The sequence below is a fragment of the Plecotus auritus genome (assembly GCF_963455305.1).
Source record: "Plecotus auritus genome assembly, chromosome: 7".
Taxonomy (NCBI): domain Eukaryota; kingdom Metazoa; phylum Chordata; class Mammalia; order Chiroptera; family Vespertilionidae; genus Plecotus; species Plecotus auritus.
This window is the reverse complement of record NC_137774.1, coordinates 61610322-61637201: the sequence shown is the minus strand read 5'-3', so window position 1 is coordinate 61637201 and position 26880 is coordinate 61610322. Positions and strand designations below refer to the sequence as shown.

The 26880-nt window shown below is 42.9% G+C and overlaps 1 protein-coding gene and 1 pseudogene across 2 annotated transcripts in view; one reads left to right on the top strand and one right to left on the bottom strand.

Annotated features, from left to right (window-relative positions):
* Positions 1-16558, bottom strand: part of LOC308252655 — a 50821-nt pseudogene extending 34263 nt beyond the window's left edge. The window contains exons 1-4 of the transcript in view: positions 15651-16558; positions 14438-14607; positions 12687-13371; positions 12410-12432 (exon numbers count right to left, since the gene is read on the bottom strand). The product of the transcript in view is annotated as an uncharacterized misc_RNA (transcript). The remainder of the gene's footprint in view (positions 1-12409; positions 12433-12686; positions 13372-14437; positions 14608-15650) is intronic.
* Positions 16559-19599: 3041 nt separating this feature from the next.
* The window catches only part of CDR2 (cerebellar degeneration related protein 2), a 39983-nt gene continuing 32702 nt past the window's right edge, over positions 19600-26880 (top strand). The window contains exon 1 of the mRNA XM_080678156.1: positions 19600-19904. Within this exon, the coding sequence (XP_080534282.1) occupies positions 19826-19904 (79 nt within the window). The 5' untranslated portion in view covers positions 19600-19825. The remainder of the gene's footprint in view (positions 19905-26880) is intronic.

Genomic DNA, 26880 nt, shown 5'->3' with positions numbered 1-26880 from the left:
GGATCCAGCAGTACATCAGAAAGATCATACACCATGACCAAGTAGTGTTTATCCCAGGAATGCAAGGATGGTACAATATCTGCAAATCAATAAATGTGATACATCACATAAACAAATTGAGAGATAAAAATCACATAGTCATATCAATTGATGCAGAAAAAGCATTTGACAAAATCCAACACACTTTCTTGATAAAAACTCTCAACAAGGTGGGAATAGAAGGATCATACCTCAACATAATAAAAGCGATATATGATAAACCCACAGCTAACATCATACTCAATGGACAAAAACTAAAACCATTTCCCCTAAGAACAGGAACAAGACAGGGATGCCCACTCTCACCACTCCTGTTTGACATAGTACTGGAAGTATTAGCCACTGCAATTAGACAAGAAGAAGAAATAAAAGGCATCCAAATTGGAAAAGAAGAAGTAAAGCTGTCCTTATTTGCAGATGACATGATATTGTACATAAAAAACCCAAAAGACTCCATCAAAAAACTAACAGGCTTAATAAATGAATTCGGCAATGTAGCAGGATACAAAATGAACGCCAAGAAATCTATGGCATTTCTATACACCAACAGTGAACTTACAGAAAGAGAGACTAAAAAAGCAATCCCATTTTACATCGCACCAAAAAAATTAAGATACTTAGGAATAAACCTAACCAAGGAGGTAAAAGACCTATACGCGGAAAACTACAAGACACTGAAAAAAGAGATAGAGGAAGATGTAAACAGATGGAAGAACATACCATGTTCATGGATTGGTAGAATCAACATCATTAAAATGTCCATACTACCCAAAGCAATCTATAGATTCAATGCACTCCCCACTAAAATACCAATGGCATATTTCATAGACCTAGAAAGAACTCTACAAAAATTCATCTGGAATAAAAAAAGACCCCGAATAGCCACAGCAATCCTGAGAAAGAAGAATAAAGTAGGAGGGATCTCAATACCAGATTTCAAGCTGTATTACAAAGCCACTGTCCTCAAATAGCCTGGTACTGGCACAAGAACAGACATATAGATCAATGGAACAGAATAGAGAATCCAGATATCGACCCAAACCAATATGTGCAATTAATATTTGACAAAGGAGGCATGAGCATACAATGGAGTCAAGACAGTCTTCAATAAATGGTGTTGGGAAAATTGGACAGATACATGCAAAAAAATGAAACTAGATCACCAACTTACACCATACACAAAAATAAACTCAAAATGGTTACAGGACTTAAATATAAGACGGGAAACCATAAAAATACTAGAGGAATCCACAGGCAGCAAAATCTCAGACATATGCCAAAAGAACTTTTTCACTGATACTGCCCCTAGGGCAATGGAAGCCAAAGAGAAAATAAACAAATGGGACTACATCAAAATAAAAAGCTTTTGCACAGCAAAAGAAACCATCAACAAAACAACAAGAAACCCCACTGTATGGGAGAACATATTTGCAAATGTTATCACTAATAAAGGTTTAATCTCCAACATCTACAGGCAGCTTATACAACTTAATAAAAGGAAGATAAATGATCCAATAAAAAAATGGGCAACAGACCTAAATAGAATGTTTTCGAAAGAAGACAGAAGGAAGGCCAAGAGACACATGAAAACATGCTCAAAGTCACTAATTATCCGAGAGATGCAAATCAAAACGACAATGCGATACCATCTCATACCTGTCAGAATGGCTATCATCAACAAATCAACAAACGACAAGTGTTGGCGAGGATGCGGAGAAAAAAGAACCCTCGTGCACTGCTGATGGGAATGCAGACTGGTGCAGCCACTGTGGAGAACAGTATGGAGTTTCCTCAAAAAACTGAAAATGGAACTCCCATTTGACCCAGTAATCCCACTCCTAGGAATATATCCCAAGAAACTAAAAACACCAATCAGAAAGGATATATGCACCCCTATGTTCATAGCAGCACAATTTACAATAGCTAAGATTTGGAAACAGCCTAAGTGCCCGTCAGCAGATGACTGGATCAGAAAACTGTGGTACATCTACACAATGGAATACTATGCTGCCATAAAAAGAAGGAATTATTACCATTTGTAGGCACCTGGATGGAATTAGAGAACATTATGCTAAGTGAAATAAGCCAGTCAATGAAAGAAAAATACCACATGATCTCACTCATTTGGGGATAATGAAAAACATTATAATCTGATGAACAAAAAGATAGATACAGAGGCAGTAAAGCATCAAACAGACTGTCAAATTACAGCGGTAAGGTTAGGGAGAGGTGGGGGAAATAAGAGATCAACTGAAGTACTTATATGCTTGTATATAAGAGTAACCAACGGATGCAAAACATGGGGGGGTGAGGGCATGTATGGGAGTGGGGTGGGGGAGCAATGGTAAGATATGTACACATATAATACCTTAATAAAAAAATTTTACAAAAAGAAAAAAATAAATTAAAAAAAAAGATGTTCACCATCATTAGTAGTTATTAGGAAAATACAAATCAAAACTACAATAAGATACAACCACTTCACATCTACTAGTATGCTAAAACTAAAAAGACTGATCATAAGCACTGTGAGAATGAGGGTCAACTGGAACACATACACTACTGGTAGGAATGTAGAATGGCTCAAGCACTTTGGAAAACAATTACCACAATTTGGCATCATCTTTGAAAGTTAAACATATACCTACCATGCAATCCAGCCATTCCACTCCTATTTACCTAAGAGAAAGTAAAGCATATGTCCCTACAAGACATCAATTTTCATAACCACATTCTCTGCAATAGCTAAAAAACTAGAAACAATCCAAATCCCATCTCAAAGTGAATGGATATGCAAATGGTGGCATATGCATACAATTCAGCAATAACAGGGAATGAAATATTGATACCCATAACAACATGACTGAAAGAATCCAGACCAAAGCCCTGACCGGGTGGCTCATTTGGTTGGAGCGTCGTCTTGTACACCAAAAGATTGCGGGTTCTATTCCCAATCAGGGCATATACTTAGGTTGTGGGTTTGATCCCCAGTCAGGTGTGAACAGGAGGCAACTAATCAATATTTCTCTCTCTCCTTCCTCTCTCTATAAAAATCAATAAAATCATATCCTTGCATGAGGATGAAAAAAAGAATCCAGACTAAAAAATAGTACAAATTGCATTATTCCACTTATATAAAAATCTAGAAAATGCAAACGAATCTACCATATAGTGACAGAAAGCAGGTAACTGGTCACTGGGAGATGAAGGAGGGTGGGAAAGCCTAGAGAAGGGATTACTAGGGGACACAAAGAAACTCTGAGGAGTGATGGGTATGTTAACTTTCTTGATTGCGGTGATGGCTTCATGGTACATACATATGTCAAAATGTACCAAGTTGTAGTTTAAACATGTGCAGTTTACTGAAGAACAAGCATATCTCAATAAAATTATAACCAAAGATCTGTGTTTCTTTTGACTCATATTTTTTCTAAGTATTTAATGAAGCATGAAAAACGAGAACAGAAGCCTGTATTAAAAACTATTAAGTACAGACCTAGCTGGTTTGGCTAAGAGGATAGAGTGTCAGCCTGCGAACTGAAGGGTCCCTGGTTTGATTCCCGAACAGGTCACATGCCTGGGTTGTGGGCTTGATCCCCAGTAGGGAGTATGCAAGAGGCAGCCAATCAATGATTCTCTCTCATCACTGATGTTTCTGTCTCTCTCTCCCTCTCCCTTCCTCTCTGAAATATATATATATATATAACTGTTAAGTACAGTGTGTAATAGAAAACTACTGGAGCCTGGCTGGTGTGGCTCAGTGGTTGACCATTGACCTCCCCAGGAGGTCACCAGTTCAATTCCTGGTCAGGAATTCACATACCTGGATTGCAGGCTCAATTCCCAGTAATGTACATGTTTCTCTCTCTCTCTCCCTCTCCTTTCCTCTCTCTCTCAAATCAATAAAAACATTTTTTTAATTTTAAAATTGAATGTGGTGATTGTTGCACATATCTGTAAATATTCTAAAAACACTGAATTGTACACTTTAAATGGGTGAATTGTGTGGTATGTGAGTTATATCTCAATGAAGCTGTTAAAAAAATCTATCTACTCTTTTTAATATATTTTTTTATTGATTTCAGAGAGGAAGGGCAAGGGAAAGAGAGATAGAAACATCAATTATGAGAGAGAATCATTGATTAGCTGCCTCTGCCCGTCCCACACAGGGGATTGAGCTGGCAACCCAGGTGTGTACCTGGACCGGAATCGAACCATGACCTCCTGGTTCACAGGTCAACACCTAACCACTGAGCCATGCCAGCCAGGTTCTATCTACTCTTTTTTTTTTTTTTTTTAAATATATTTTATTGATATTTTACAGAGAGGAAGGGAGAGGGATAGAGAGCTAGAAACATCGATGAGAGAGAAACATCGATCAGCTGCCTCCAGCACACCCCCCACTTGGGGATGTGCCCGCAACCAAGGTACATGCCCTTGACCGGAATCGAACCTGGGACCCTTCAGTCCACAGGCCGACGCTCTATCCACTGAGCCAAACCGGTTTCGGCTATCTACTCTTTTTTTTAATGTATATATTAATTTAACAAACTTTTTAACCTGGAGAAGAGATACTATAGGCAAGTATGTGATTAAAAAGTGAAAAGGGAGAAACCAAGATGGTGGCATAGGTAAACACCTATACTGCTGCCTCGCACAACAATTTCAAAACTACAACTGGAAGACAGAGTGGACATCGTCCAGAACCACCGGAAAGCTGGCTGAGTGGAAATTCTACAACTAGAAGGAAAGATAGAAGGACACTGAGACCCAGAGGAGCTGTGGAGGACAGAGGTGTGGAGACCCATGCGCAGAAAGGGCAGGCGGCTGAATACGCGGCTGGCTTACTCCTGACTCACGAAGAGGGCAGGCAGCAAGCACGTGGCTAGCTTTCTCATTCGGGAGGGAAACAAAATCTCCCAACTGCACTGAAATCCAGTTCTGGGTGAGACTCTGGGTACCCAGACTCATTCGGGAAGAAACTGGACTGTCTGGCAGCAGGCGAAACTCGAGGGCAGCCTTCTCTCAGAGGTGTGCGCAGCCATTGCCGCAGGACAGAGACACAGGGACCTCGTAGGGCAGGGCTGACGGGAAACCAAGGCTGTCTGCTCCACCCTGAGACTCCGCCCCATCCAAGCTGAGCACAGAAGCTCTCCCAGCAGAGACACAGCTGATCCTCACAGCGAATTGGCCTGGAGGTCAACTCCCCCCAGTGATACTAACAACAATCTAGGCTTAACTACAATAAGACTGCACACACAGCCCACAAAGGGACCCACCAAGAGTGTCCACCTCAGGTAACTGGGGAGGCTGAGCCACTGGGCCCTATAGGACACCTAGCACACAAAGCCACTCCATCAACTCAGGGAAGCAGCCAAAATGGGGAGACATAGAAGCAGGTCACAATGAAGGAAATGGAGGAAAGTAAACGACTGGATATAGAGTTCAAAACCACAGTTATAAGGTTTTTCAAGAATTTCCTAGAAAAAGGCCTATAAATTTACTGAGACCCTCGAGGATATGAAAAAGGATCAACTAGAAATTAAGCATACACTGACTGAAATAAAAAATATTATACAGGAGAAACCAAGATGGCGGCATAGGTAAGCACCTAAACTGCTGCCTCACACAACAATTTCAAAACTACAACTAAAAGACAGAATGGACACCATCCAGAACCACAGGAAAGCTGGCTGAGTGAAAATTCTACAACTAGAAGGAAAGAGGAAAGCTCACAGAGAATTGGAGGTACGGCAAAGGGTCTTTGTGCGCGCAGAGAGGAAGGGCGGCTGAGAGCCTGGCTGACTTTCTCTGGCGGAAGGGGGAAGGAAGCCCCCGACCGCACTGAACCCCAGTTCTGACTGCACTGAACCCCAGTTCCGGGCGAGCCCCTGGGGACCCACGCTCTTACGGGGGGAGTCTGGACTCTCGGGCGGAGACTTGGGAGCTGGGAAAGGCAGAAGTCTGAAGGCGCACGCGTGCCAGTGCGCACAAAGGCTGCGGAGGTTGCCATAGGCTTTCCCTAGTGGAAGGGAGTCGGAGGCTCCTGACTGCACTGAGCCCCAGTTCTGACTGCACTGGACCCCAGTTCCAGGCGAGCCCCTGGGGACCCACGCTCTTGTGGGGGGAAGCTGGACCCTCGGGCGGAGACTCGGGAGCCGGAAAAGGCAGAGGTCTGAAGGCGCGAGAGTGCCAGTGCGCACAAAGGCTGCGGAGGTTGCCACAGGCTTTCCTTAGTGGAAGGGAGTCGGAGGCTCCTGACTGCACTGAGCCCCAGTTCTGACTAAGGTGAACCCCAGTTTCAGGCGAGCCCCTGGGGACCCACGCTCTTATGGGGGGAGTCTGGACTCTCGGGCGGACACTCGGGAACTGGGGAAGGCAGAGGTCTGAGGGCGTGCACGTGCGTGCAGGGCCAAAGCTGACTGGAAGCCAAGACTGAGATTCCACCCCATCCAAGCTGAGCACAGAGGCTTTTGCAATTTGGCAAGTCTAATCCTATAAGGCTGTCTCCAGCACCGAACTTCTGCCAGCATAGACACAGCTGATCCTTACAGCCAACTGGCCTGGAGGTCAATTCTTCCCAGTGATACCAACAACAATCAAGACTTAATTACAACAAGGCTGTACACACAGTCCACAAAGGGGTGCACCAAGAGTGTCCACCTAAGGTTAACTGGGGAGGCAGACCCACTGGGCCATATTGGAAATCTAGCACACAAATCTACCTTACTAACTCAGGGAAGCAGTGAAAATGCGGCATCAAAGAAACAGATCACAAACTAAAGAAATGGAGGAAAACTAACGACTGGATATAGAATTCAAAACCACGGTTATAAGGCTTTTCAAGAATATCCTAGAAAAGGCCGATAAATATAATGACACCCTCGAAGATGTGAAAAAGGACCAACTAAAAATTAAACATACACTGACTGAAATAAAAAATATTATACAGCCGAAACCGGTTTGGCTCAGTGGAAAGAGCGTTGGCCTGCGGACTGAAGGGTCCTGGGTTCGATTCCGGTCAAGGGCATGTACCTTGGTTGCGGGCACATCTCCAGTGGGAGGTGTGCAGGAGGCAGCTGATCGATGTTTCTCTCTCATCGATGTTTCTAGCTCTCTATCCCTCTCCCTTCCTCTCTGTAAAATATCAATAAAATATATTTAAAAAATATATATATATTATACAGAGACCCAAAAACAGACTAGAGGAACACAAAAATCAAGTCAAAGAATTGAAATACAAAGAAGCAAAAAACACTCAACCGAAAAAGCAAAAAGCAAAAAAAAAAATCCAAAAAGTTGAAGATAGTGTAAGAAGACTCTGGGACAACTTCAAGCGTACCAACATCAGAATTATGGGGGTGCCAGAAGAAGAGAGAGAGCAAGATATTGAAAACCTATTGGAAGAAATAATGACTGAAAACTTCCCCCACCTGGTGAAAGAAATAGACTTACAAGTCCAGGAAGCGCACAGAACCCCAAACAAAAGGAATCCAAAGAGGACCACACCAAGACACATCATAGTTAAAATGCCAAGAGCAAAAGACAAAGAGAGAATATTAAAAGCAGCAAGAGAAAAACAGTTAATTACCTACAAGGGAGCACCCATACGACTGTCAGCTGATTTCTCAACAGAAACTATGCAGGCCAGACGGGAGTGGCAAGAAATTTTCAATGTGATGAATAGCAAGAACCTACAACCAAGATTACTCTACCCAGCAAAGCTATCATTCAGAATTGAAGGGCAGATAAAGAGCTTCACAGATAAGAAAAAGCTAAAGGAGTTCATCACCACCAAACCAGTATTATATGAAATGCTGAAAGGTATTCTTTAAGAAGAGGAAGAAGAAAAAGATAAAGATAAAAATTATGAACAACAAATACTTATCTATCAACAAGTGAATCTAAAAACCAAGGGAATAAAAAATCTGATGAACAGTATTAACTGGTGAATATAATAGAATCAGGGGTATAGAAAGGAAGTGGACTGACAATTCTGGGGGGGAAAGGGGAGTGAGGCAGTGCGGGAAGAGACTGGACAAAAAGCGTACACCTATGGATGAGGACAGTGCGGGGGAAGTAAGGGCAGAGGGTGGGGTAGGAACCTGGTGGAGGGGAGCTATGGGGGGAAAAAAGAGGAACAATTGCAATAATCTGAACAATAAAGATTTATTAAATTTAAAAAAAGTTAAATTAGTACTAAATCCTTTGTTTTCTCATTTTGTGATTTTTTAAAAATATATATTTTATTGATTTTTTTACAGAGAGGAAGGGAGAGGGATAGAGAGTTAGAAGCATCGATGAGAGAGAAACATCGATCAGCTGCCTCCTGCACATCTCCTACTGGGGATGTGCCCGCAACCAAGGTACATGCCCTTGACCGGAATCGAATCTGGCACCCTTCAGTCCGCAGGCCGATGTTCTATCCACTGAGCCAAACTGGTCAGGGCTCATTCTGTGATTTTAATAGTAGTCACCCTATTAAATGGGTATATATCTGGGGATCTAAGATTGCAGTAAGGCAGGTAGAAGTTACACTCACCTCCTTCCAGGATCAAATTTATGGAAAAATCAACCCAAATAACCAAATGAAGACTAGCTAGGCTCTGGCCAGGCAGCTCAGTTGCTTAAAACGTCATCCCAGTGTGCCTGGGATGTGGGTTTGATTCCTGGTCAGGGCACATTCAAGCACTAATTGGACAGAAAATATGCACCTCTATATTCAATGCAGCATCATTTACAATAGCTGAGATATGGAAGCAACCTAAGTGCCCATCAATAGATGAGTGGATAAAAAAGCTGTGGTACATGTACACAATGGAATATTAGCCACAAAAAAAGAATGAAATCTTACTATTTGCACAGCATGGATGGACCTAGAGGTATAATACTAAATGAAATACATTAGAAAAAGAGAAGTACCATATGATTTTATTTATATATGGAATCTAAGGAATAAAATAAATGAAGAAACAAAGTTGAAAGAGACTCATGGATAGTGAGAGCAGACTGTTGGTTGCCAGAGGGGAGGGGTGAAAGATGAAGGGATTAAGAACAAATTGGCAGTTACAAAATAGTCACAGGGATATAAAGTACAGCACAGGGAATATAGTCAATAATATTGTAATAACTATGTACAGTGGCAGGTGGGTATTAGAAATATTGGGGGGGAACACTTTGTAAAGTATATGATTGTCTAAACACTATGCTGTACACCTGAAACTAATATAAAATAATATTGAATGTAAACTATAATTGAAAAATAAAAAAAGTTAAAGGGTAGATTAATCAATGATCTACTCCAACATTCTGTTTCAGATATTAAAGATTCTTTGTCAGTAAAAAAAAAAAAAAAAGTGAAAAGAGCCTGGCCAGTGTGGCTCAATGGTTGAGCGTCGACCTATGACCCAGAAGGTCATAGTTCGATTCCTAATCAAGGCACATGCCCGGGTTGTGGCTTAACCCCAGTAGGGGGCATGCAGGAGGCAGCCAATCATGAGCACCCAATACATGTGGATTATCATTATTAAGGTATATATGGTACTCAAACTACAATAAAGGGCCCAAGCTAATGGCAGAAAGGCAATTTCTATCCTGTACACTTTGCTTAAGAAAGTATGGCAAGAGAAATCAAGATGGCGGCATAGGTAAGCACCTAAACTGCTGCCTCGCACAACAATTTCAAAACTACAACTAAAAGACAGAACGGACACCATCCAGAACCACTGGAAAGCTGGCTGAGTGAAAATTCTACAACTAGAAGGAAAGAGAAAAGCTCACAGAGAATTGGAGGTACGGCAAAGGGTCTTTGTGCGCGCAGAGCGGAAGGGCGGCTGAGAGCCTGGCTGATTTTCTCTGGCCGAAGGGGGAAGAAAGCCCCCGACCCCAGTTCTGACTGCACTGAACCCCAGTCCCGGGCGAAACCCCGTGGACCCAGGCTCATACAGGGGGAGTCTGGACTGTCAGGTAGAGAGAAAGGCACCTGGAGACTCGGAGACCTGGGGGAGCCCTGGAGGGCAGGGGTCAGGAGGTGCGCGCACCAGTGTGCACAAAGGCTGCGGAGGTTGCCACAGGCTTTCCCTAGCAGAAGGGAGTCGGAAGCTCCTGACTGCACTGAACCCCAGTTCCAGGCGAGCCCCTGGGGACCCACGCTCTTACAGTGGGGGAATCTGGACTCTCGGGTGGAGACTCGAGAGCCGGGGAAGGCAGAGGTCTGGAGGCGCACGTGCAAGGGCAGGGCTGACTGGAAGCCACGACTGTCTGCTCCGCCCTGAGACTCCACCCCATCCAAGCTAAGCACAAAGGCTATTGCAATTTGGCAAGTCTAATCCTATAAGGCTGTCTCCAGCACCGAACTTCTCCCAGCATAGACACAGCTGATCCTCACAGCCAACTGGCCTGGAGGTCAATTCCTCCCAGTAATACCAACAACAATCAAGACTTAACTACAACAAGGCTGTACACACAGTCCACAAAGGGGTGCACCAAGAGTGCCCACCCAAAGTTAACTGGGGAGGCAGACCCACTGGGCCATATAGGAAACCTATCACACAAATCTACCCTACCAACTCAGGGAAGCAGTGAAAATGCGGCATCAAAGAAACAGATCACAAACTAAAGAAATGGAGGAAAACTAACGACTGGATATAGAATTCAAAACCACGGTTATAAGGCTTTTCAAGAATATCCTAGAAAAGGCCGATAAATATAACGAGACCCTTGAAGATATGAAAAAGGACCAACTAAAAATTAAACATACACTGACTGAAATAAAAAATATTTTACAGAGACCCAACAACAGACTAGAGGAACACAAAAATCAAGTCAAAGAATTGAAATACAAAGAAGCAAAAAACACTCAACCAAAAAAGCAAAAAGAAAAAAAAATCCAAAAAGTTGAAGACAGTGTAAGAAGCTTCTGGGACAACCTCAAGCATACCAACATCAGAATTATGGGGGTGCCAGAAGAAGAGAGAGAGCAAGATATTGAAAACCTATTGGAAGAAATAATGACTGAAAACTTCCCCCACCTGGTGAAAGAAATAGACTTACAAGTCCAGGAAGCGCACAGAACCCCAAACAAAAGGAATCCAAAGAGGACCACACCAAGACACATCATAGTTAAAATGCCAAGAGCAAAAGACAGAGAGAATATTAAAAGCAGCAAGAGAAAAACAGTTAGTTACCTACAAGGGAGCACCCATACGATTGTCAGCTGATTTCTCAACAGAAACTATGCAGGCCAGACGGGAGTGGCAAGAAATATTCAAAGTGATGAATAGCAAGAACCTACAACCAAGATTACTCTACCCAGCAAAGCTATCATTCAGAATTGAAGGGCAGATAAAGAGCTTCACAGATAAGAAAAAGCTAAAGGAGTTCATCACCACCAAACCAGTATTATATGAAATGCTGAAAGTTATTCTTAAAGAAGGGGAAGAAGAAAAAAGTAAAGATAAAAATTATGAACAACAAATACATATCTATCAACAAGTGAACCTAAAAATCAAGCGAATTAAAAACCTGAGGAACAGAATAATCTGGTGAATATAATAGAATCAGGGGCATAGAAAGGGAGTGGACTGATAATTCTCAGGGGGAAAGGGGTATGGGGGAGTTCAGGAAGAGACTGGACAAAAATCATACACCTATGGATGAAGACAGTGGGGGGGAGGTAAGGGCAGAAGGTGAGGTGGGAACCGGGTGGAGGGGATCTATGGGGGGAAAAAGGAGAAACAATTGTAATAATCTGAATAAAGATTTATTTAAAAAATAAAAAAAGAATGTATGGCAATACTTAAAATATTTATAAACTAGAGGCCGGATGCACAAAATTCGTGCAAGAGTAGGCCGGCTGCCTCGGCCCTCACAGCCTTGGCCTGAGGCAGCCTTGGCTTCGTCTGGAAGGTTGTTTGAATGGTTGTTCCACTGTTCGGCTGTTTGGTCGATTTGCATATTATGCTTTTATTATTATAGAGATTTCTCTCCCACATGGTTTAAGTATTTTTAAAAGTTAGTAAAAAGTAAAAACTTGTCTATCTAGAATGACTTATTCTAAAGAGTATATATATAACAGATTTTACTTATTTATGTAAATAGGAAAAAAACCCATATCATGGTTAGGTTAAGTCACAGTTTTGGAGGACATATTTAGGTTAATTTTAAAGAAGGGTACACCATCTACAATGATGTGATGGTAATGACCGTGGAATTTTAATAACCCTTTTGAATTCCAGGACTCAGTCTTTGAGCCAAGTGTTTTGCAACCTGGCTTTAAGAATTCCTAAGTAACTCTTCTTGCTTCTAAGGGTCCTAAGAATCTTCAATGTCAGGGCAAAGCAAAACTACACACTCACAGAAAGCCCCTTACTTTCTCCCATTGCTCTGCTGAGACTTAGGTGAGAAAGCTCAAGGGTATAAAACCCAAAAGCTCAAATGTTTAAAATATCATGTTGCTCAGCTCTCAGTGGAATCTCTTTCCTTTTCCCCCTTCATGTTTCTGCTGAATCCTGGATAATGTCTGAGGCTCTGAATCTTTGGCTCTCTTAATACATGGTGTCATTTCTTTCAGCTCTTCATTTCCTCAGCCAGGTTGGGAGTTAAATCTTCAATCTCTGCAGGAAGCTACGTGAATAACCATCACACACCTGTGGGCAGATGAAGCCTGACCCGTACATGATGCGCCTCGTGGAAGAAGGAAGAGCCTCATTGGGAATGAGATCCTCTGCGAAGATCATCATGAAGTTACTAAAGAAGGTTAAATGAAAGACTTGGAAGAAATTCATTATCAGAAAGAGGCAAAAGTTCTTGTTTCATCTGTGAGATAGCGAAGGTCCAGGGGAGATCCGGTTCACTTTCTGAGAAAAGGTTTTCCTTGGGGCTTCTTTTAAGCTCAAAGCACCGCATGTGATACATGGATGGCGAGGACAACAGCAACGGCCTGAAAACTGAGCAACATTTCCATGTTATCAGAGACAAGGCCACAGAAAAGGACGCTTGTAGATCCTACCAGTGCAGCCATTTGGTTAATTTAATAAGCTGAAGCCGACTTTTATGTCCAGTGAAAACCTCAGCAAATAGGGCACACTTTGCTTGCTGAGTAAAGGTGAGCATGCTATGGAAAGCACATGATGATACCGTCAGGTAAAGTCCACTGAGCCAGTCACCTTCGTGATAGCATTTCCAAGGGAACCAAAGAAGCAGGAAGGCTATTGCCTATAAAGTGGCACCATACAAAACACAACTGTGACAGCTGGAACAGCCGTCAGCCTTCAAGTTATTGTAAAAATACACAGTCAGGCCATTAAGAGCATTCCAGATCATTAAAATTATCTAGAAGAAGAAAAAATCACAGCGTTACTTTAGTGTAGTTAACACTGATGAAAATGACCCTTGGATGTTTACTTAATGTGATCGAACCAAACCTGACCATTTAAAACACTCATTGGTCTAGGACCGTGGTCGGCAAACTGTCGCTCACGAGCCACATGCGGCTCTTTGGCCCCTTGAGTGTGGCTCTTCCACAAAATACCACGGCCTGGGAGAGTCTCTTTTGAAGAAGTGGCATTAGGAGAAGTTTAAGTTTAAAAAATTTGGCACTCAAAATAAATTTCAATCGTTGTACTGTTGATATTTTGCTTTGTTGACTAATGAGTTTGCCGACCACTGGTCTAGGAACTGGAGCGCCTGCAGACATATTAATAACGATAACTGTGAATGCCACTCAGAGAGCCAGTGCGCTTTCACTTTGTGTTTAGTATCATTGCGCCAGAGTTTACATGAATTATTTTATTAAACCTTTAAACAATCCTGAGAAGCAGGTACAGTTACTACTCCTACTTTACAAAAGAGAAAACTGAGGGCCGGAGAAGTTAAGAAACTTACCTAGCTAATAAATGACAGAGCCCCGTCTGACCCAAGGCGGATGGAAAGTACTCAGAGTCTATGCTAGGGGGCCTCCCACAAATACACAGAGCCATGCCTTAACCAAGAGTGGTGGCCTGCGCATATACCATGGCATAGTTTCACGCAATTTCATTAAGAAAGGTTAAAATCTCATTGTTGCTATCCAAGACCATGAACTGAGTTACAATTTGTGGATACCCTGGGACTTTCCAAGACATGGAATATCTTTACAATGATTCTAATTGTTCCACATAAGTGAATTTTCCAGCTAGCCAAAGCTTACCCTTTGAACTCTATAACTTTTATGTTTTAAATGGCAATCCTTTACAAATCTCTCTCTGCCCTCACACAGAGGACCTGGGACATGGCTACTCTTGTCTTAGAATGTCTTTCAGCTGTGTGAGGACGTGGCTCTTTGGAGAACCACAAGAATGCACAACTGTGAGGAAGGGAAACTGCCCTAGCTGAAGGGACAAGAAGGGATCCGTCTCACCTGGGCTTGGTAAAAGGCCACTCCTGAAATCTTGTACAGATGTAAAAAACCTTCACAGAGTGAAAACTGGAGAAAGAATTTAGCATTTCAATCCCTAACGTTACCATAGAGTAAGCCCGAGCAATGGGCTTGGTACTTAAAAGTGTCTTTTTTTCCATGCAGATTTCTTCCTTTTTTTTAAAAAAAAGGAAATTGGTCAACATTTACTGTTTGCATAAAATAGCTGATGGGTGGCACAATTCCACTGGACACTAGTTAACTTTAATTGAGTCCAAACCCACTAGCTATGAATATATAACCAGAATTAACACTTTATTCTCCGCATTCACTCAACATTTTTTGAGCTGTTGCCAGAAACCCTAATTTGCATAGAGTATGACTCTACTTGAATATGTTTTAATATATTTTCTAATTTATAAAAGTAAGACTTATCCAAGATTTAGACATGCTTAACTCGTGGCCAAGGAGAGGCGTTTATGGTATTACTAAAGGCCCAGTGCATGAAATTCATGCACGGGTAGGGTCCCTAGCAGCTGCCGGCTGGGGCCTCCCTTCCTCCCCCTGCCCCTGCGTGCCACCACCACCAGCCAGGGTGGGGCCGGCCAGCCCCACCCCGTGGTCGAATTCCCAGTGGAGGGGACAATTTGCATATTAGGCTTTTATTATTCAGGATTGTCCATCTTACCTGGGAGGTGCACAGAAAAGAAACAATAAGGTGGCATCCAAAAGGAATAGAAGCAAGCCCTTCATTTTAATATAAAGTTCTCCATTCAGTAGTACAAACTTGTATATTTTTTTGTTCATAAGTAAAATCAGTTTTATTAATAGATTTCTACATGTCCAGAGAAAACAATAAGTTCCAAGGAAAAAAAACCTACACACAGTGAAATTGGAAGTATCCCAGGATGACAAAAAATATATATTAATATGTACACCCACAATCACTGCCGCTTCCAAAAACCTTTATTCTTCCAACCTTTCTTGGGTATCTTCTCCCTCTTTTTTTTATATATATATTTTTTATTGATTTCAGAGAGGAAGGGAGAGAGATAGATAGACACATCAATGATGAGAGAGAATCACTGACTGGCTGCCCCCCTGCACGCCCCCCACTGGGGGGGATCAAGTCCGCAACCTGGGCATGTGCCCTTAGCCGGAATTGAACGTGGGACCCCTCAGTCTGCAGGCCGACGCTCCATCCACTAAGCCAAACCGGTGAGGGCTTCTTCCACTTCTTAATAGGACTCTGATCCTCATCAAGATGAGGGGGTCCTCCTGTCAAAGCACTGATGTCACGGAAGTGCGTGAGAGAATGAAGCCGTGAGCTCATGACATTTTCGCGTTTTCATCGTCCTTTCTCTTGCTTACTAACACTTAAACACATCATCATGCTCTCCTCATAGTTAATCCTGTGTTGATCCTCCTGACTCTGGCGAGTATCATGTGGATGCTGGGCATCACAGATTTCCTCTGGAGCATCTGAGTACTGATCCTTAAGTTCACGAATGGCAGAGCTGCTCAATGCTTGCCTCTTGGCTCGTGAGACGCTTCTCCCGCTCAGTCTCTGTTTCATCATAATGTACTGGAACCAATCGGGTGGAACATATTACTTAACTGCTCCGTTTGTGGATTTCTTCCCTGAAGCCCCAGACTGTCCTTCCTTCATTTCATCTTCCTCATCCTCAGAGCTCAACTTGCTCATCATATTGCTGGGATGAGGCTTAAAACGAGTGGGTCATTCTCACTGCGGCTGCCTGTCACTGTAGTCATGAGCAGTTTGTCAATTTAATACTTCAGTTTTGGGTCCAAGGGACAAAGTTTTTCTAAAACCGTGCGAATCTCCACCAGTCTCAAAACTGCAGCATGTCCCTGAAGAGACAGACCCTCTGAGGCTTCATACAGAGTGAGATGACTCATCCACAACGTACATGAGCAGCAACTCGTCTTTCACTTCCAAGTGGCTGAGACCCTCTCTGTAGGATAGGCCCTAGCTTAAACTTCTTTTGTCAGAGCTTGAACTTGTGCAGTTACAGACATTACCTGCTCCTGGAGGTTTCTCAAAAGTGCCACAGCTCCTGGCAGGTCTGACTCCAGCACCTTTGTAGGCACCAGCGCCACCATCGTCCCAAACTTGTATCGAAGACTTATTTTTTTCTTTTCTCCTGACAGACTATATAGTTTTGGCCCAAGGGACATACCTAAGAAGGATATAGAAAAAAACACGTTCTGGTTCTTGCTCTGATCAATGTTCCTCTTAAACCTGGAGATTGTCTTATTTTTTCTGTGACATGATTTACTCGACTGGAAAACAGGAAAAGGTTAACCAAGCTAGAGGTAGGCATAGATTTGTCTTCCTTTTAATCTTGATGGTAGTTTTAAGATAACACCATGAGTTTCCTGTTTCATCCCTGCCTTACTAGAACACTGGTCTCCACAATCTTTATTGAATCAGAAAACAAACATTCAGATAATTTGAGAGCTGTAAATTGCTTGAATAAGCCTAAAGAAATAAGCAGACACTGCAGTCTGCATTGCCCAATTTCTTATGGAATGGAGGGCAAATCCGGTGGGGAGAGGGTATGTGGCTCAAAGAGTTTCACTTTGTATTGGGGAGAGAGAAAGATAAACTGTCCTCCAAGAATAATTCCAGTGCTATAGAAAACAGGGCCCGAGAATCACAAGTGGATACTAAAACCATAGGCCGACCATGCAGACGCAGACTGAATAAAGGATATTTGCCCATATGTGTACTAGATTCAGCTGTAATGAGAAAGTGCAAACTTTAATTTTTTTTGTCAATATGCAGTGTTTAAACACTTGAAATATACAAGTGGATGTCAGCCAACATTTTTGGCTTTCAAGATAAATTCTCAGATTTGCAAAAGCTGGGAAATACTGGCGAAGACCTCACTCTTGGGAGTTACCTTTGGCATAAGTGAGAAGAAAGATTGAGGCTAGAGGTTACCGGATTACTAAGAGGGCCAAAAACAAGAGTCAGAAAACCCAAAAGCCAATGTACAAATTTAGCCCAAATTTAGATTCTAGACACTCTTCTTTTCCTTTGATTCATTTCAGGCATGCTAGAACAAGAAGCATGCCACAACCTCTCAACTGTCCTATCATTAAGTCAGAAGGCAGGAATTTAGAAACTCAGAATTTTGCAAAGGGTCATAAGCTTGCTGAGTTGAGATCAAATTTTTAAAAAGAATTTTAGTTAAGCATCCATCCTGTCTGAAATATGTAAATAGAAGGTTTAATAACACTATGAAAATTCTATAGCCTGAACTTCTTTGTACACGTTGAGAGGAAAAAATCTTCCTTATTTCAACTTGGAAAAGAACTATCAATATTTTATTTTAGATTGTCATCCTAATACTTATTTCTGTAAGTATCTAACTGAAAATCACCACTTACAATTCTTTTAAGCCACCACTGCTCTATAAAGACTCTCCTTACCTGTTTTTTCTATAGCAACAAAACACAGAACAAGAATATTTTATCTTTACAACCAGGGTCAAAGGACCTCTGGTTCCTCTTGACAACAAAGAGTTTGAAAGTAGCAAAATGGTGTCATGATTGGGCTGGGCAGGGGCATTAAATACCACCCGGGTTGTTATTCATTAACCTACTACTAAACCAAATATTTGTTGCTGAAGAGACTGCTCATGATTCCTTCTAAGACTCTAAAAGAATGCTGACCACCCCTCAGAGGCAGGGCTTTTAGCATTGAAAGTTAACATCTTTCAATGCAGTTTTAGTTCAAGCTTTTCCAGGAAAAAAAAAAACAAAGAAAAAAAACTTTCCCTTAAATAGTGTCCTTGTAAAGAACCCACTAGCACCAAAAGGCAGAAAGCATGGCGCTTTTTTTTTCCATTTTAAACTATCAGTAACTTTTAAACTATCAATAACTTTAATTCTCCAGGTCTTTCTCTTTCTTTTCTTTTCTTTTTTCTCTCTTTCTTTTTAAAGGAGAATGTTAAAGAATGTTTCAGTACACTTTCCCATTTGGGGTCAAAATGAGGTATTTGCCATGAAGAAAAATCTTGCAGCTCAGTGGCTGTGGAAGATGAGTTTCTTAAAGGTCAGATTCATGATTCTAGCCCTTCAGTTTCCACAAACCATTATCAGCAAATCCTAATCCAATCATCTCTCTTTCCAAAGAGCTTCATCTGTAGTGACTTACTTTGAAATCAAATGGTTGTAAATTCTTCTCTTTTGGCTCTGGACTAACATCTCTGCCAGAATACTGACAATAGGGAAGCAAAGGCTTTACAAGGGACCTAGCTTTCTTCTTTTTTAACCTAGCAATAAAAAGTAGATCAGGATACCTGGATTCAGAAGAAAGGAATTTGTGCGTTTACCATTTCTCTTTTATTATGATTATTACCATATAACACCATTATTCCTTCCACATCTATTGACTGGCATTCTCTTCTCTCCAGGTGCAATATCATGACCCCAAAGGCATAACTTGTGACCTCGAACCTTTTAAAAATTGTATTCACAGTTTTTTTCTAAGGAGATAGCTTCAACTGCACCCCTTCCAGCCCCCAGGTTCCCAAGTGGATCCGGGGCCAGCCCTTTTAAAGGGAGTATACAGTTCCCAGAGGGATAGAGGTGAGGGCTCAGATGTCAAGAAGACGGCTGGCAGCCCTAAACTTCCGACCCACCCTTAACTTCCCCGCATCAAGGAGAGCGAATCTGGAAGTCAAAAGACCAGAGAGGGCCGCTGGGGAGGTGACCTCGGGTTCCCGGCACCGTCCGCACCCCCGCCTGCACGAGGAACGCCCCACGACAACAGCCACGCTCGAGGCCGAACTCTGGCCCTTCCGCCCACGTAGCCTGACCACTGGCTGTCCCGCCGCCCAGACGCCCACCGACGGCGCGGCGCAAGCCGCCACCTCCAAACCAGACACCCGAGCGGGGTCCCAAAGCGACCCTAAGCGGAGGAGAGGGCGGGCCCTCAGGCCGCACCTCCTCGCTTTTCCCCGCCTTCTTTATTCCCTCCTGAGATCCTATTGGCTGCTTGCGGGCGAGCCGCTGGTCTGCGGTGGGAAACGGTTGGACAACGTCGCTGCCGCTCGGCCAGTGGCCCGCTCGCCATTGGCCAAGGCGCCGCCGGGGGTTTGAATCGCCGGGTCGGGAGGCTCTGCCCCAGTGCCACGTTGGGCCCGGCTTCGGCCGCACGGGCTGGGTCGGGGCTGCGGCTGGCGCGCTCGCGCCGGGTGCCGGCCGTTGGGGCCGTTGGGCGACGCGAGGCGAACCGGCGGCCGCGCGTCCCGCCCGAGGACGGCTCTGGCTGAGGGCGGAGGGGCCGGCGGAGCGCCGGGGGCAGCGGCTGAGGCGGGACAGCGGCGAGGGCCGCTGCCCCTGGGAGATCCGGCAGAGATGCTGGCGGGAAACCTGGTGGAGGGGTTCGAGATGAAGGAGGACGAACCGTGGTACGACCACCAGGACCTCCAGCAAGGTGAGGCCGTGGACGGCGGGAAGCTCCGGGCCGCGGGGCTATTAAAAAGTAGCTTTTGCTTGCGGCCCAGGGACGCCGGGTGCGGGGAGGGCCGGCGCCCACCGAACGTGGGGACCGGCCGCACCTGCCCATCCCTCCGCGGAGGCTGCGCAGTCCTGGGCTTGCCCCCGCCGCGCCGCCGGGTCGACCTCCAGGCCTGGCCCCTCGGGGTAGCGCGGTGGTGGCGGTGCGCCGTGACAGGACCTGTGCACACGTGGCACCCGCACAATAACTGTGGGAGGGGAGCTTTTTGGTGTTAACCCCATTTTCCAGGTGAGGACAGCGAGGGCCGCAGCGGCCAAGAGACTGCCTGCAGCTGGGAGAGGCAGCAAGTGTTTGGAACACACGCTCCTCCCGGGAGCCGCGGGCGCAGTCCGACTCGGCCCTCCCCCGCCGCGCACAGACTCCGCGGCGCGATGGGGGGCTGTGGGGGGGGATTGCTTATGCCTCGTTCACCCGGTGCCCTGAAACGGCGAAGGCGTTGCTACCTCTGCCTCTTCCTTCGCCCTGAACTCTAGTTTGTTGGTTAAAAACAGGCTTGCCTTGGATTTCTTGCCGAGTCTGTGTCCAGAGAAAAACTTTAGACGGCCTTTAATTTGCAGAAGGCCCCCCTTCTTTTGCATATTAATAGCAGGAACTTGCGATTGGAGAACCTTTTTGTGTGCCAGGCACTGACTGGCCCTTAACACGGGTGTCACTTAATCCCAACAACTATGGAGGTAGAAGATACTGTTATTGGGGAGCTAGGGTTCCCCTCCAAACTCCATAGCAAACTTTCCTAACCTCTATACGGAATAATCCTCGGGATTTTTTTCAGGCATCTTCCTTTTCTGCAATTCTGTGTAAATGCAACTTGTTTAGCTTTAACTTGCACTGAAAATTAGCTTTTCATTTAGTGAATATTAAATGACCATGATGTTTGTTCATGTTAACCATTGAATTGGGGGAAGGGGGTAGAATGACTCACACTTAGAAAAGGAAAATAAAACAAGCACCTTTTGGGGGAAGGTGATTTCTTAAATCAGTATGCTGTGGTGACTTCCTTCTGATCAGAGGTTAGAGTTCTACATGTAACCCACTTAAATCAAAGTAGTTTACCATTATGCTTGTTTACATAGTGGAAGCTATTTAACGGCTGCAGTGCAGTATTTACCATCATAGTCTCTATGCCCACAAGACAAATTTGTCTTACATTTAACCTATTTTCAGAATTCCCCATAAGGATTGATGGCCTAGTTTGATACTTTCTCTTAGGTTAATGTGACAACCAACGTGCAATTGCAAGATTTCCTTCTAATAAACTATGCAGTTTGTATAATCAAAGCTAAATATTTTTCTTCCCTGCATTTAAGAAGCATAGGTCTGTACAGGCTGGGGGGGGGGGGGGGGGCGGGCGGGAACCGACACGTTGTTTTGTTTTGAATCTAGCATAATATTTAGCATATAATAGAAGCTCAATTTTAATATTTGTTGGGCTGATCTGAGACACTCATTCAGGATTACTGTTTTCATGGCTCTCTTCTATCAGGTACCTTAGTCCATACTGCCCTTTCTTCTGTAGGAGGTTGTTAGGAACAGCCATTTGTTATATTTCAATCTACTTGAGAAGCAAATGCAACTTGTTGGGGTTACATGTAGAACTCTTTAACCTCTGATCAGAAGGAAGTCATCAGTGGTAAACTAATGAAGCCCAGAGAACACAGGTCTGAACCTCCTTAATGCCATTTTGCATTTGGAATTTGTTCTGTGCTTCTCCAAGGACTTTTACATCCATTATCATAGTGGACTTTGACATAACCCTGTATGTCATAACCAAGTGTGTGGTGTAGTAATGGATGTGAAATTCCAACAATCATACCTTGTGAATATGGCCTGTGAAAGAATGAAGGCTGCAGGCACAGCAGATCTGTCCTGTTAAACAGATTGATAAGTAAATGTAGTGGGATTTTATCAAGTGCAGACATCTGTTCATTTGTTGACATCCTCACTACTGGCAGACCTTGTTTCATCGCACTTCACTTTATTGCATTACACTGGTTTTGCTTTTTTTAATTTTTTTAATCCTCACCCAAGGAGTGAGGATATTTTTTCCATTGATTTTTAGAGAGAGTGGAGGGGAAGAAAAAGAGACAGAGACATATAGATTGCTTGCCTCCCAAACATGCCCTATCGGGGTTAGAGATTGAACCTGCAACTGAGGCACGTGCCCTTGACTAGGAATTGAACCTGCGACCCTTTGGTCAGAGGGCTGAGCTGTCACCACTGAGCAAACCAGTCAGGGCGGTGTTGCATTTTTTACAATGGAAGGCAAGACCCTCCACCAGCAGAAAGAGTATGAATCACTTTATTGTGATACTCGCTTCATTACAGTGGTCTAGAATCAAACCCACAATTATCTTTTAAGGTCTGCTTGTATTAACTTTATTGAGTGAGCCTTGTTTGGAGAGAGCTACTAAAACAACTTTTTAAGATCCTGTTCTCCAAGTCAGAACTACACGTTTTTTTCCCTTTAGCAATAGACGCATTATTTAAATATATTGAATTTTTGTATCAGTTTGCTGGGGCATTCTTTTTTAAATTAAAATTGCTGAAAAAAAAATCTAACTTTGGAAGGCTCTGATCTACTGTTCATACCTTTATAGAAACATGTAAAGCTGTGTGAGGCAAAAGGAGAAAACCCTTTGCTTTTACAAAACACTTTGATGAAGAGATTGTCTTTTGTCAGAGGGCTGAGTTGGCACAGGAAGAATACTGACAATGATCTCTGTGGGTCTGATCCTTTCTGGGACAGCAGGAGCCTTCTATTTGAAACGTGCCCCTGAGAGCAAGGTGGAAAGACTTCAGAGACCGGCTTTTCCTTCAGACCAGTTGCTGTTATAATTGTTGTTTGGTGAGCTGTGTAAGCTTAGAATAAGGATTCAGGTTTCTATTGCATGGATCAGCAAATGAAATCTTAGTTTTAAGGAATCCTAAGATTCCTGCTTCTTTTCAAGATGGGTACATTTTCCTGGTGTGTAATTTGCTGAATCACTGTTTGGAGGGTCATTAAAACTGACATCATCATTTTTCTTGATGTTTATATTCAAATTTTTTGCTTCCCAATTATAGTAACGTTGGCAACAGGAGGTACACAGAAGCATCACCAAATGACGCATTTGACTTTGTAATAGGAAAAGCTTTCAGCCTTAATATTATTGAATTACTGCTGTAGACCACAGCTAATACATTATCATATGATTTTGAAAATGAGGAAAATAAGAAAAATATAAAAGCAGTGGAATTTAAAGGTTTCTGATTTCTGGAAGAAAGATACTTTTAAAAATACACTCTGGCTGCTAGAGCTAATTTTTTTCTGCCTAAGGCATAGGGCTGAGTGGAGTATCTGTTTAAAGCTAACAGTGTAATGGATTATTCAAATGGATTATTATTGCTTGCAAAGGCTGATTAGTGAAAGCATATTAAATACGAAAGCGTTGCTAGGTTGTAGTTCTCAAGCCTGCAGTAAACCTGTGGTATTTTTAGTGCTGCTGAGGCCAGTTCAGGATTTAGAAAAGACAACCGCCTAATGAAAATCCTTATTGGAAAATAGATGAACAGGTGCATACAGGCTTCAAAACTGTTTTCTTTCCTTTTGTTCCTTAATTAAAAACAATAGTAAAGAACATTGAATACTCTTCCATTTGTGCCACTAATTATTTAGAAAACCTACTTGGGCTTACTGCCAGCTTTTGGCTCCTTTTGGTTATGGAAGCCATATGCTAGATGACAGGAAATGAACTTTTTTTAAAGACCAAAAGAAGACCCTTGTCCTTAAACTAACAGATGAAGTAATATCCTCTTTGCAGTGTCACTTCACAGGCCCTTTCTTGTAGTTGATAATTGTCTTGCCAGGATTCTATCCTAAACAGCCTATGAAATATGTAGGAGACTGAGTCTTGAAGTTACTGAGCCCAGTTGGGCGTTGTTTAACTGGAAATTAAGGGCTGAGATAGGACAAGTTCTTTTCTGGTTACTGTTGTCTGGAAGAGTGCTTTACTTGGCATCCCTTTCTGCAGCAGCAGTGAGAGAGCTGCTCCTGGCTGTGTATTAAGAGCTTAGGTGGTTTCATAATGGAATGGAAGTAGGTGAGGGTGGTCTAAAGTTAGTCTTGATTTGGATTTTGACTGCCAGTTAAGAGCATCTTTGATGAGTCTCTGGTCCTTCCCAGTAAGGAATTACTCACCACTACAAAACAGGCCAGGAGAGACTTTGTCTTCAATACAGTGTGGAGACTTCTATGTGGCACTGTGTATACACATTACATACCCTGCGGGTACACAATAATTATTTCTGGAACATCTTTAGCCTTGCATTGTTCCATTTTCACTTAGTGAAAACAATATATTAGCTTGCCTGAGGTTGTACGTACTTTCTTTGACAGAGCAGGTAATAGAAGCTAGGTAGCTCAACTCTAGTTTCTCATTGCGGTCTGTGAAAACAAGTGAAAAGCTTAAGTACCTGACTAGGAAAGTTTGCACTCTCTACCTTGAAGAAGTGTGTGGACACACTGTCAATCATCTTCAAACTGTGTAGATATGGATAATGAAGTGGAGAATGGTGATGAGAGAGTTAGAACCTGGTGATAGAAGTGTTTGTTTTGCCTGTGACTCCTGTAGATTTGTTCAGGTCCGTTAGTATCTTTGTGCTTAAAGTTGTCTCATCTGAAAAACTGGCCTAAATACCTTGAAAAGATATAAAGATGAATGTCTCTTACATGATTTGAGCTTTTCATAAAGGTTCTATGTCTTGTGAATACAAGATGTTATTTCATAGAGTTATCTGAAGTACTTAGTACATTAATAGGCATTGTTAATATTTAAATCATGAGAGAATTTATTTTAACACCTGTCTACTAACAGTAATTTATTTTAAATGTAAAATGTTTATTGTGAGCTGGAGTGGTGAATGGTCGATTTTGCTTCTTTATTTCCCAATGAGAGAAAATCACCCAAGCAGAACACTAGTTCTGCACTAGAATGAACAGTACCAGGTGACAAAATGTATTGCTTTTTTGTTACCACTTATTCTAGGTTGAGTTTTAATATTGGTGGTAATGAATAGATGTAAACCTTATTTGTCAACCTCTACAAGTTAAGTTTTAAAATCATGTAGTACAGGTCCCTGTTTTTGTAACAAATACCTTTTCATAATAAATATATTCGTGACATTAAGAATACTTAGAATAAAAGTCAAACTTTATCGTGGCCCATAAAATCTTGTATGATCTGATCCCTGCCTACTTCTCCAACTTCATCTCCTACCACTCTTTCCCTCGTGCTTCTTTCACACTGGCATTTTATCAAGGACATGCCACGTTCTCTTGTGTTGCAATGCCTCTGTCTGGCTTTTACTGGCGAGGTCCTCATCCCTCAAGCTTTAGCTAAAACGTGTCCTCAGGGTGTCTTTCCTTGTGACCTTCCTTTCTAAAGTAGATTCTTTGTTATCACCAAATCCATTTTTTTCTCTTCTCTCACACACCACATCCAATTGGGTTAACACATCCTTTTAGCTCTACTTTCAAAACATATCTAGAATCCTGTCCCTTCTCTCCATCCCCATCTCTGCCACCTTTGCCAAGCTACCATCATCTATGACCCAGATGATTGCAGTATCCACTTGTCATTTGCTTCCCCGCCTTTGTCCCTTATACACACTTTGCTCCAGCCTCATTGACCTTATTAACTCTAGTGATGCTTCTTGCCAGGGTCTTTATACTTTACTTGTTTTGCCTCTGCCTGGAATGTTGGTCACCTAGATAGATCAACATGGGTCATTTATTCTGTTTCTTCATATCTTAATTCTGTCACCCTTGTCACATTATTAAATTTCAACCTCCCACATTCATACTCTTCCTATTCCCCTTCCTTGCTTTATTTTTTCTCTTCAGTAGCACTTCCTGCTATCATATATTTTATCGTTCTGTTTCTCCCAATCTAATCTAATACAGAGGGAATGTGCAAATTTGACCGTCACACCACAACAAAGATGGCGGCACCCACAGGGGCAGGGGGGTGTTTCCATAACACAAGATGACTGTGCCCACAGCGGAGGCCGAGTTCCCATAACGAGCCTTAAGGAGCAATCAGCAGGGAACTGAGGCTGCGTGGCACGCTGGGCCAGGGCAGGGGACCTGAGGCTGTGCCCCCCGCCCTGGCGCCAGGCCGGGGGACCTGAGGCTGCGCCCCCGCTTGGCGGGGCTTGACGGGGTTGGGGCCGGCCAGGTCTGAGTCTCGCACAATTTCAAGGTGCACGTGGGTGGGCGGGGACTTGACTCTGGGTCCCGCGGCGCACCCCAGACTCTGACAGGAGAAAGATTTTCATATACATTTTACTAATTTTCTTTCATCTCTGACATTTCTCTTATAGAGAAAGGGCAAATGCAATATTAAAATATTTCCTCTAATTAATTCCCTTTTAATGTGCACGAATTTCGTGCACCGGGCCACTAGTAGAATATAAGCTCATAAGGGCAGGAAATTTTTTAGCTAAATTCACCCTTATATCCCCTGTGTCCAGAATGGTATCTGGTGTGAGACCAACTGAAAGAGTATAGAGGCATTGCTAGAAATAAATGATAAAGATTTATTCAAATGTCTTAGGGTTTGCAAACCAGAAACACAAGGCAATACCCAGAATGCTCCGAAGACAAAGGAAAAACTAAGAGTTCTTATAGTAAAAAATAAATTCTTAGCCTCTGGATTGGATAACTGGTGGTCTGGATAAGTGAACATTGTTTCCTTAGTCCTTCAGGGGTAATCACAACGTTACCTGGAGGTTTGATGTATATCCAAGCATTAACAGGACTGGAAATTTAAAAGTTTAATTTCCCAGGCTAGTTAAAACAAGAATAGTATTGTTTCTCAAGCCTTGGCCTGATTGCAGTAATACAGTAGCTTGA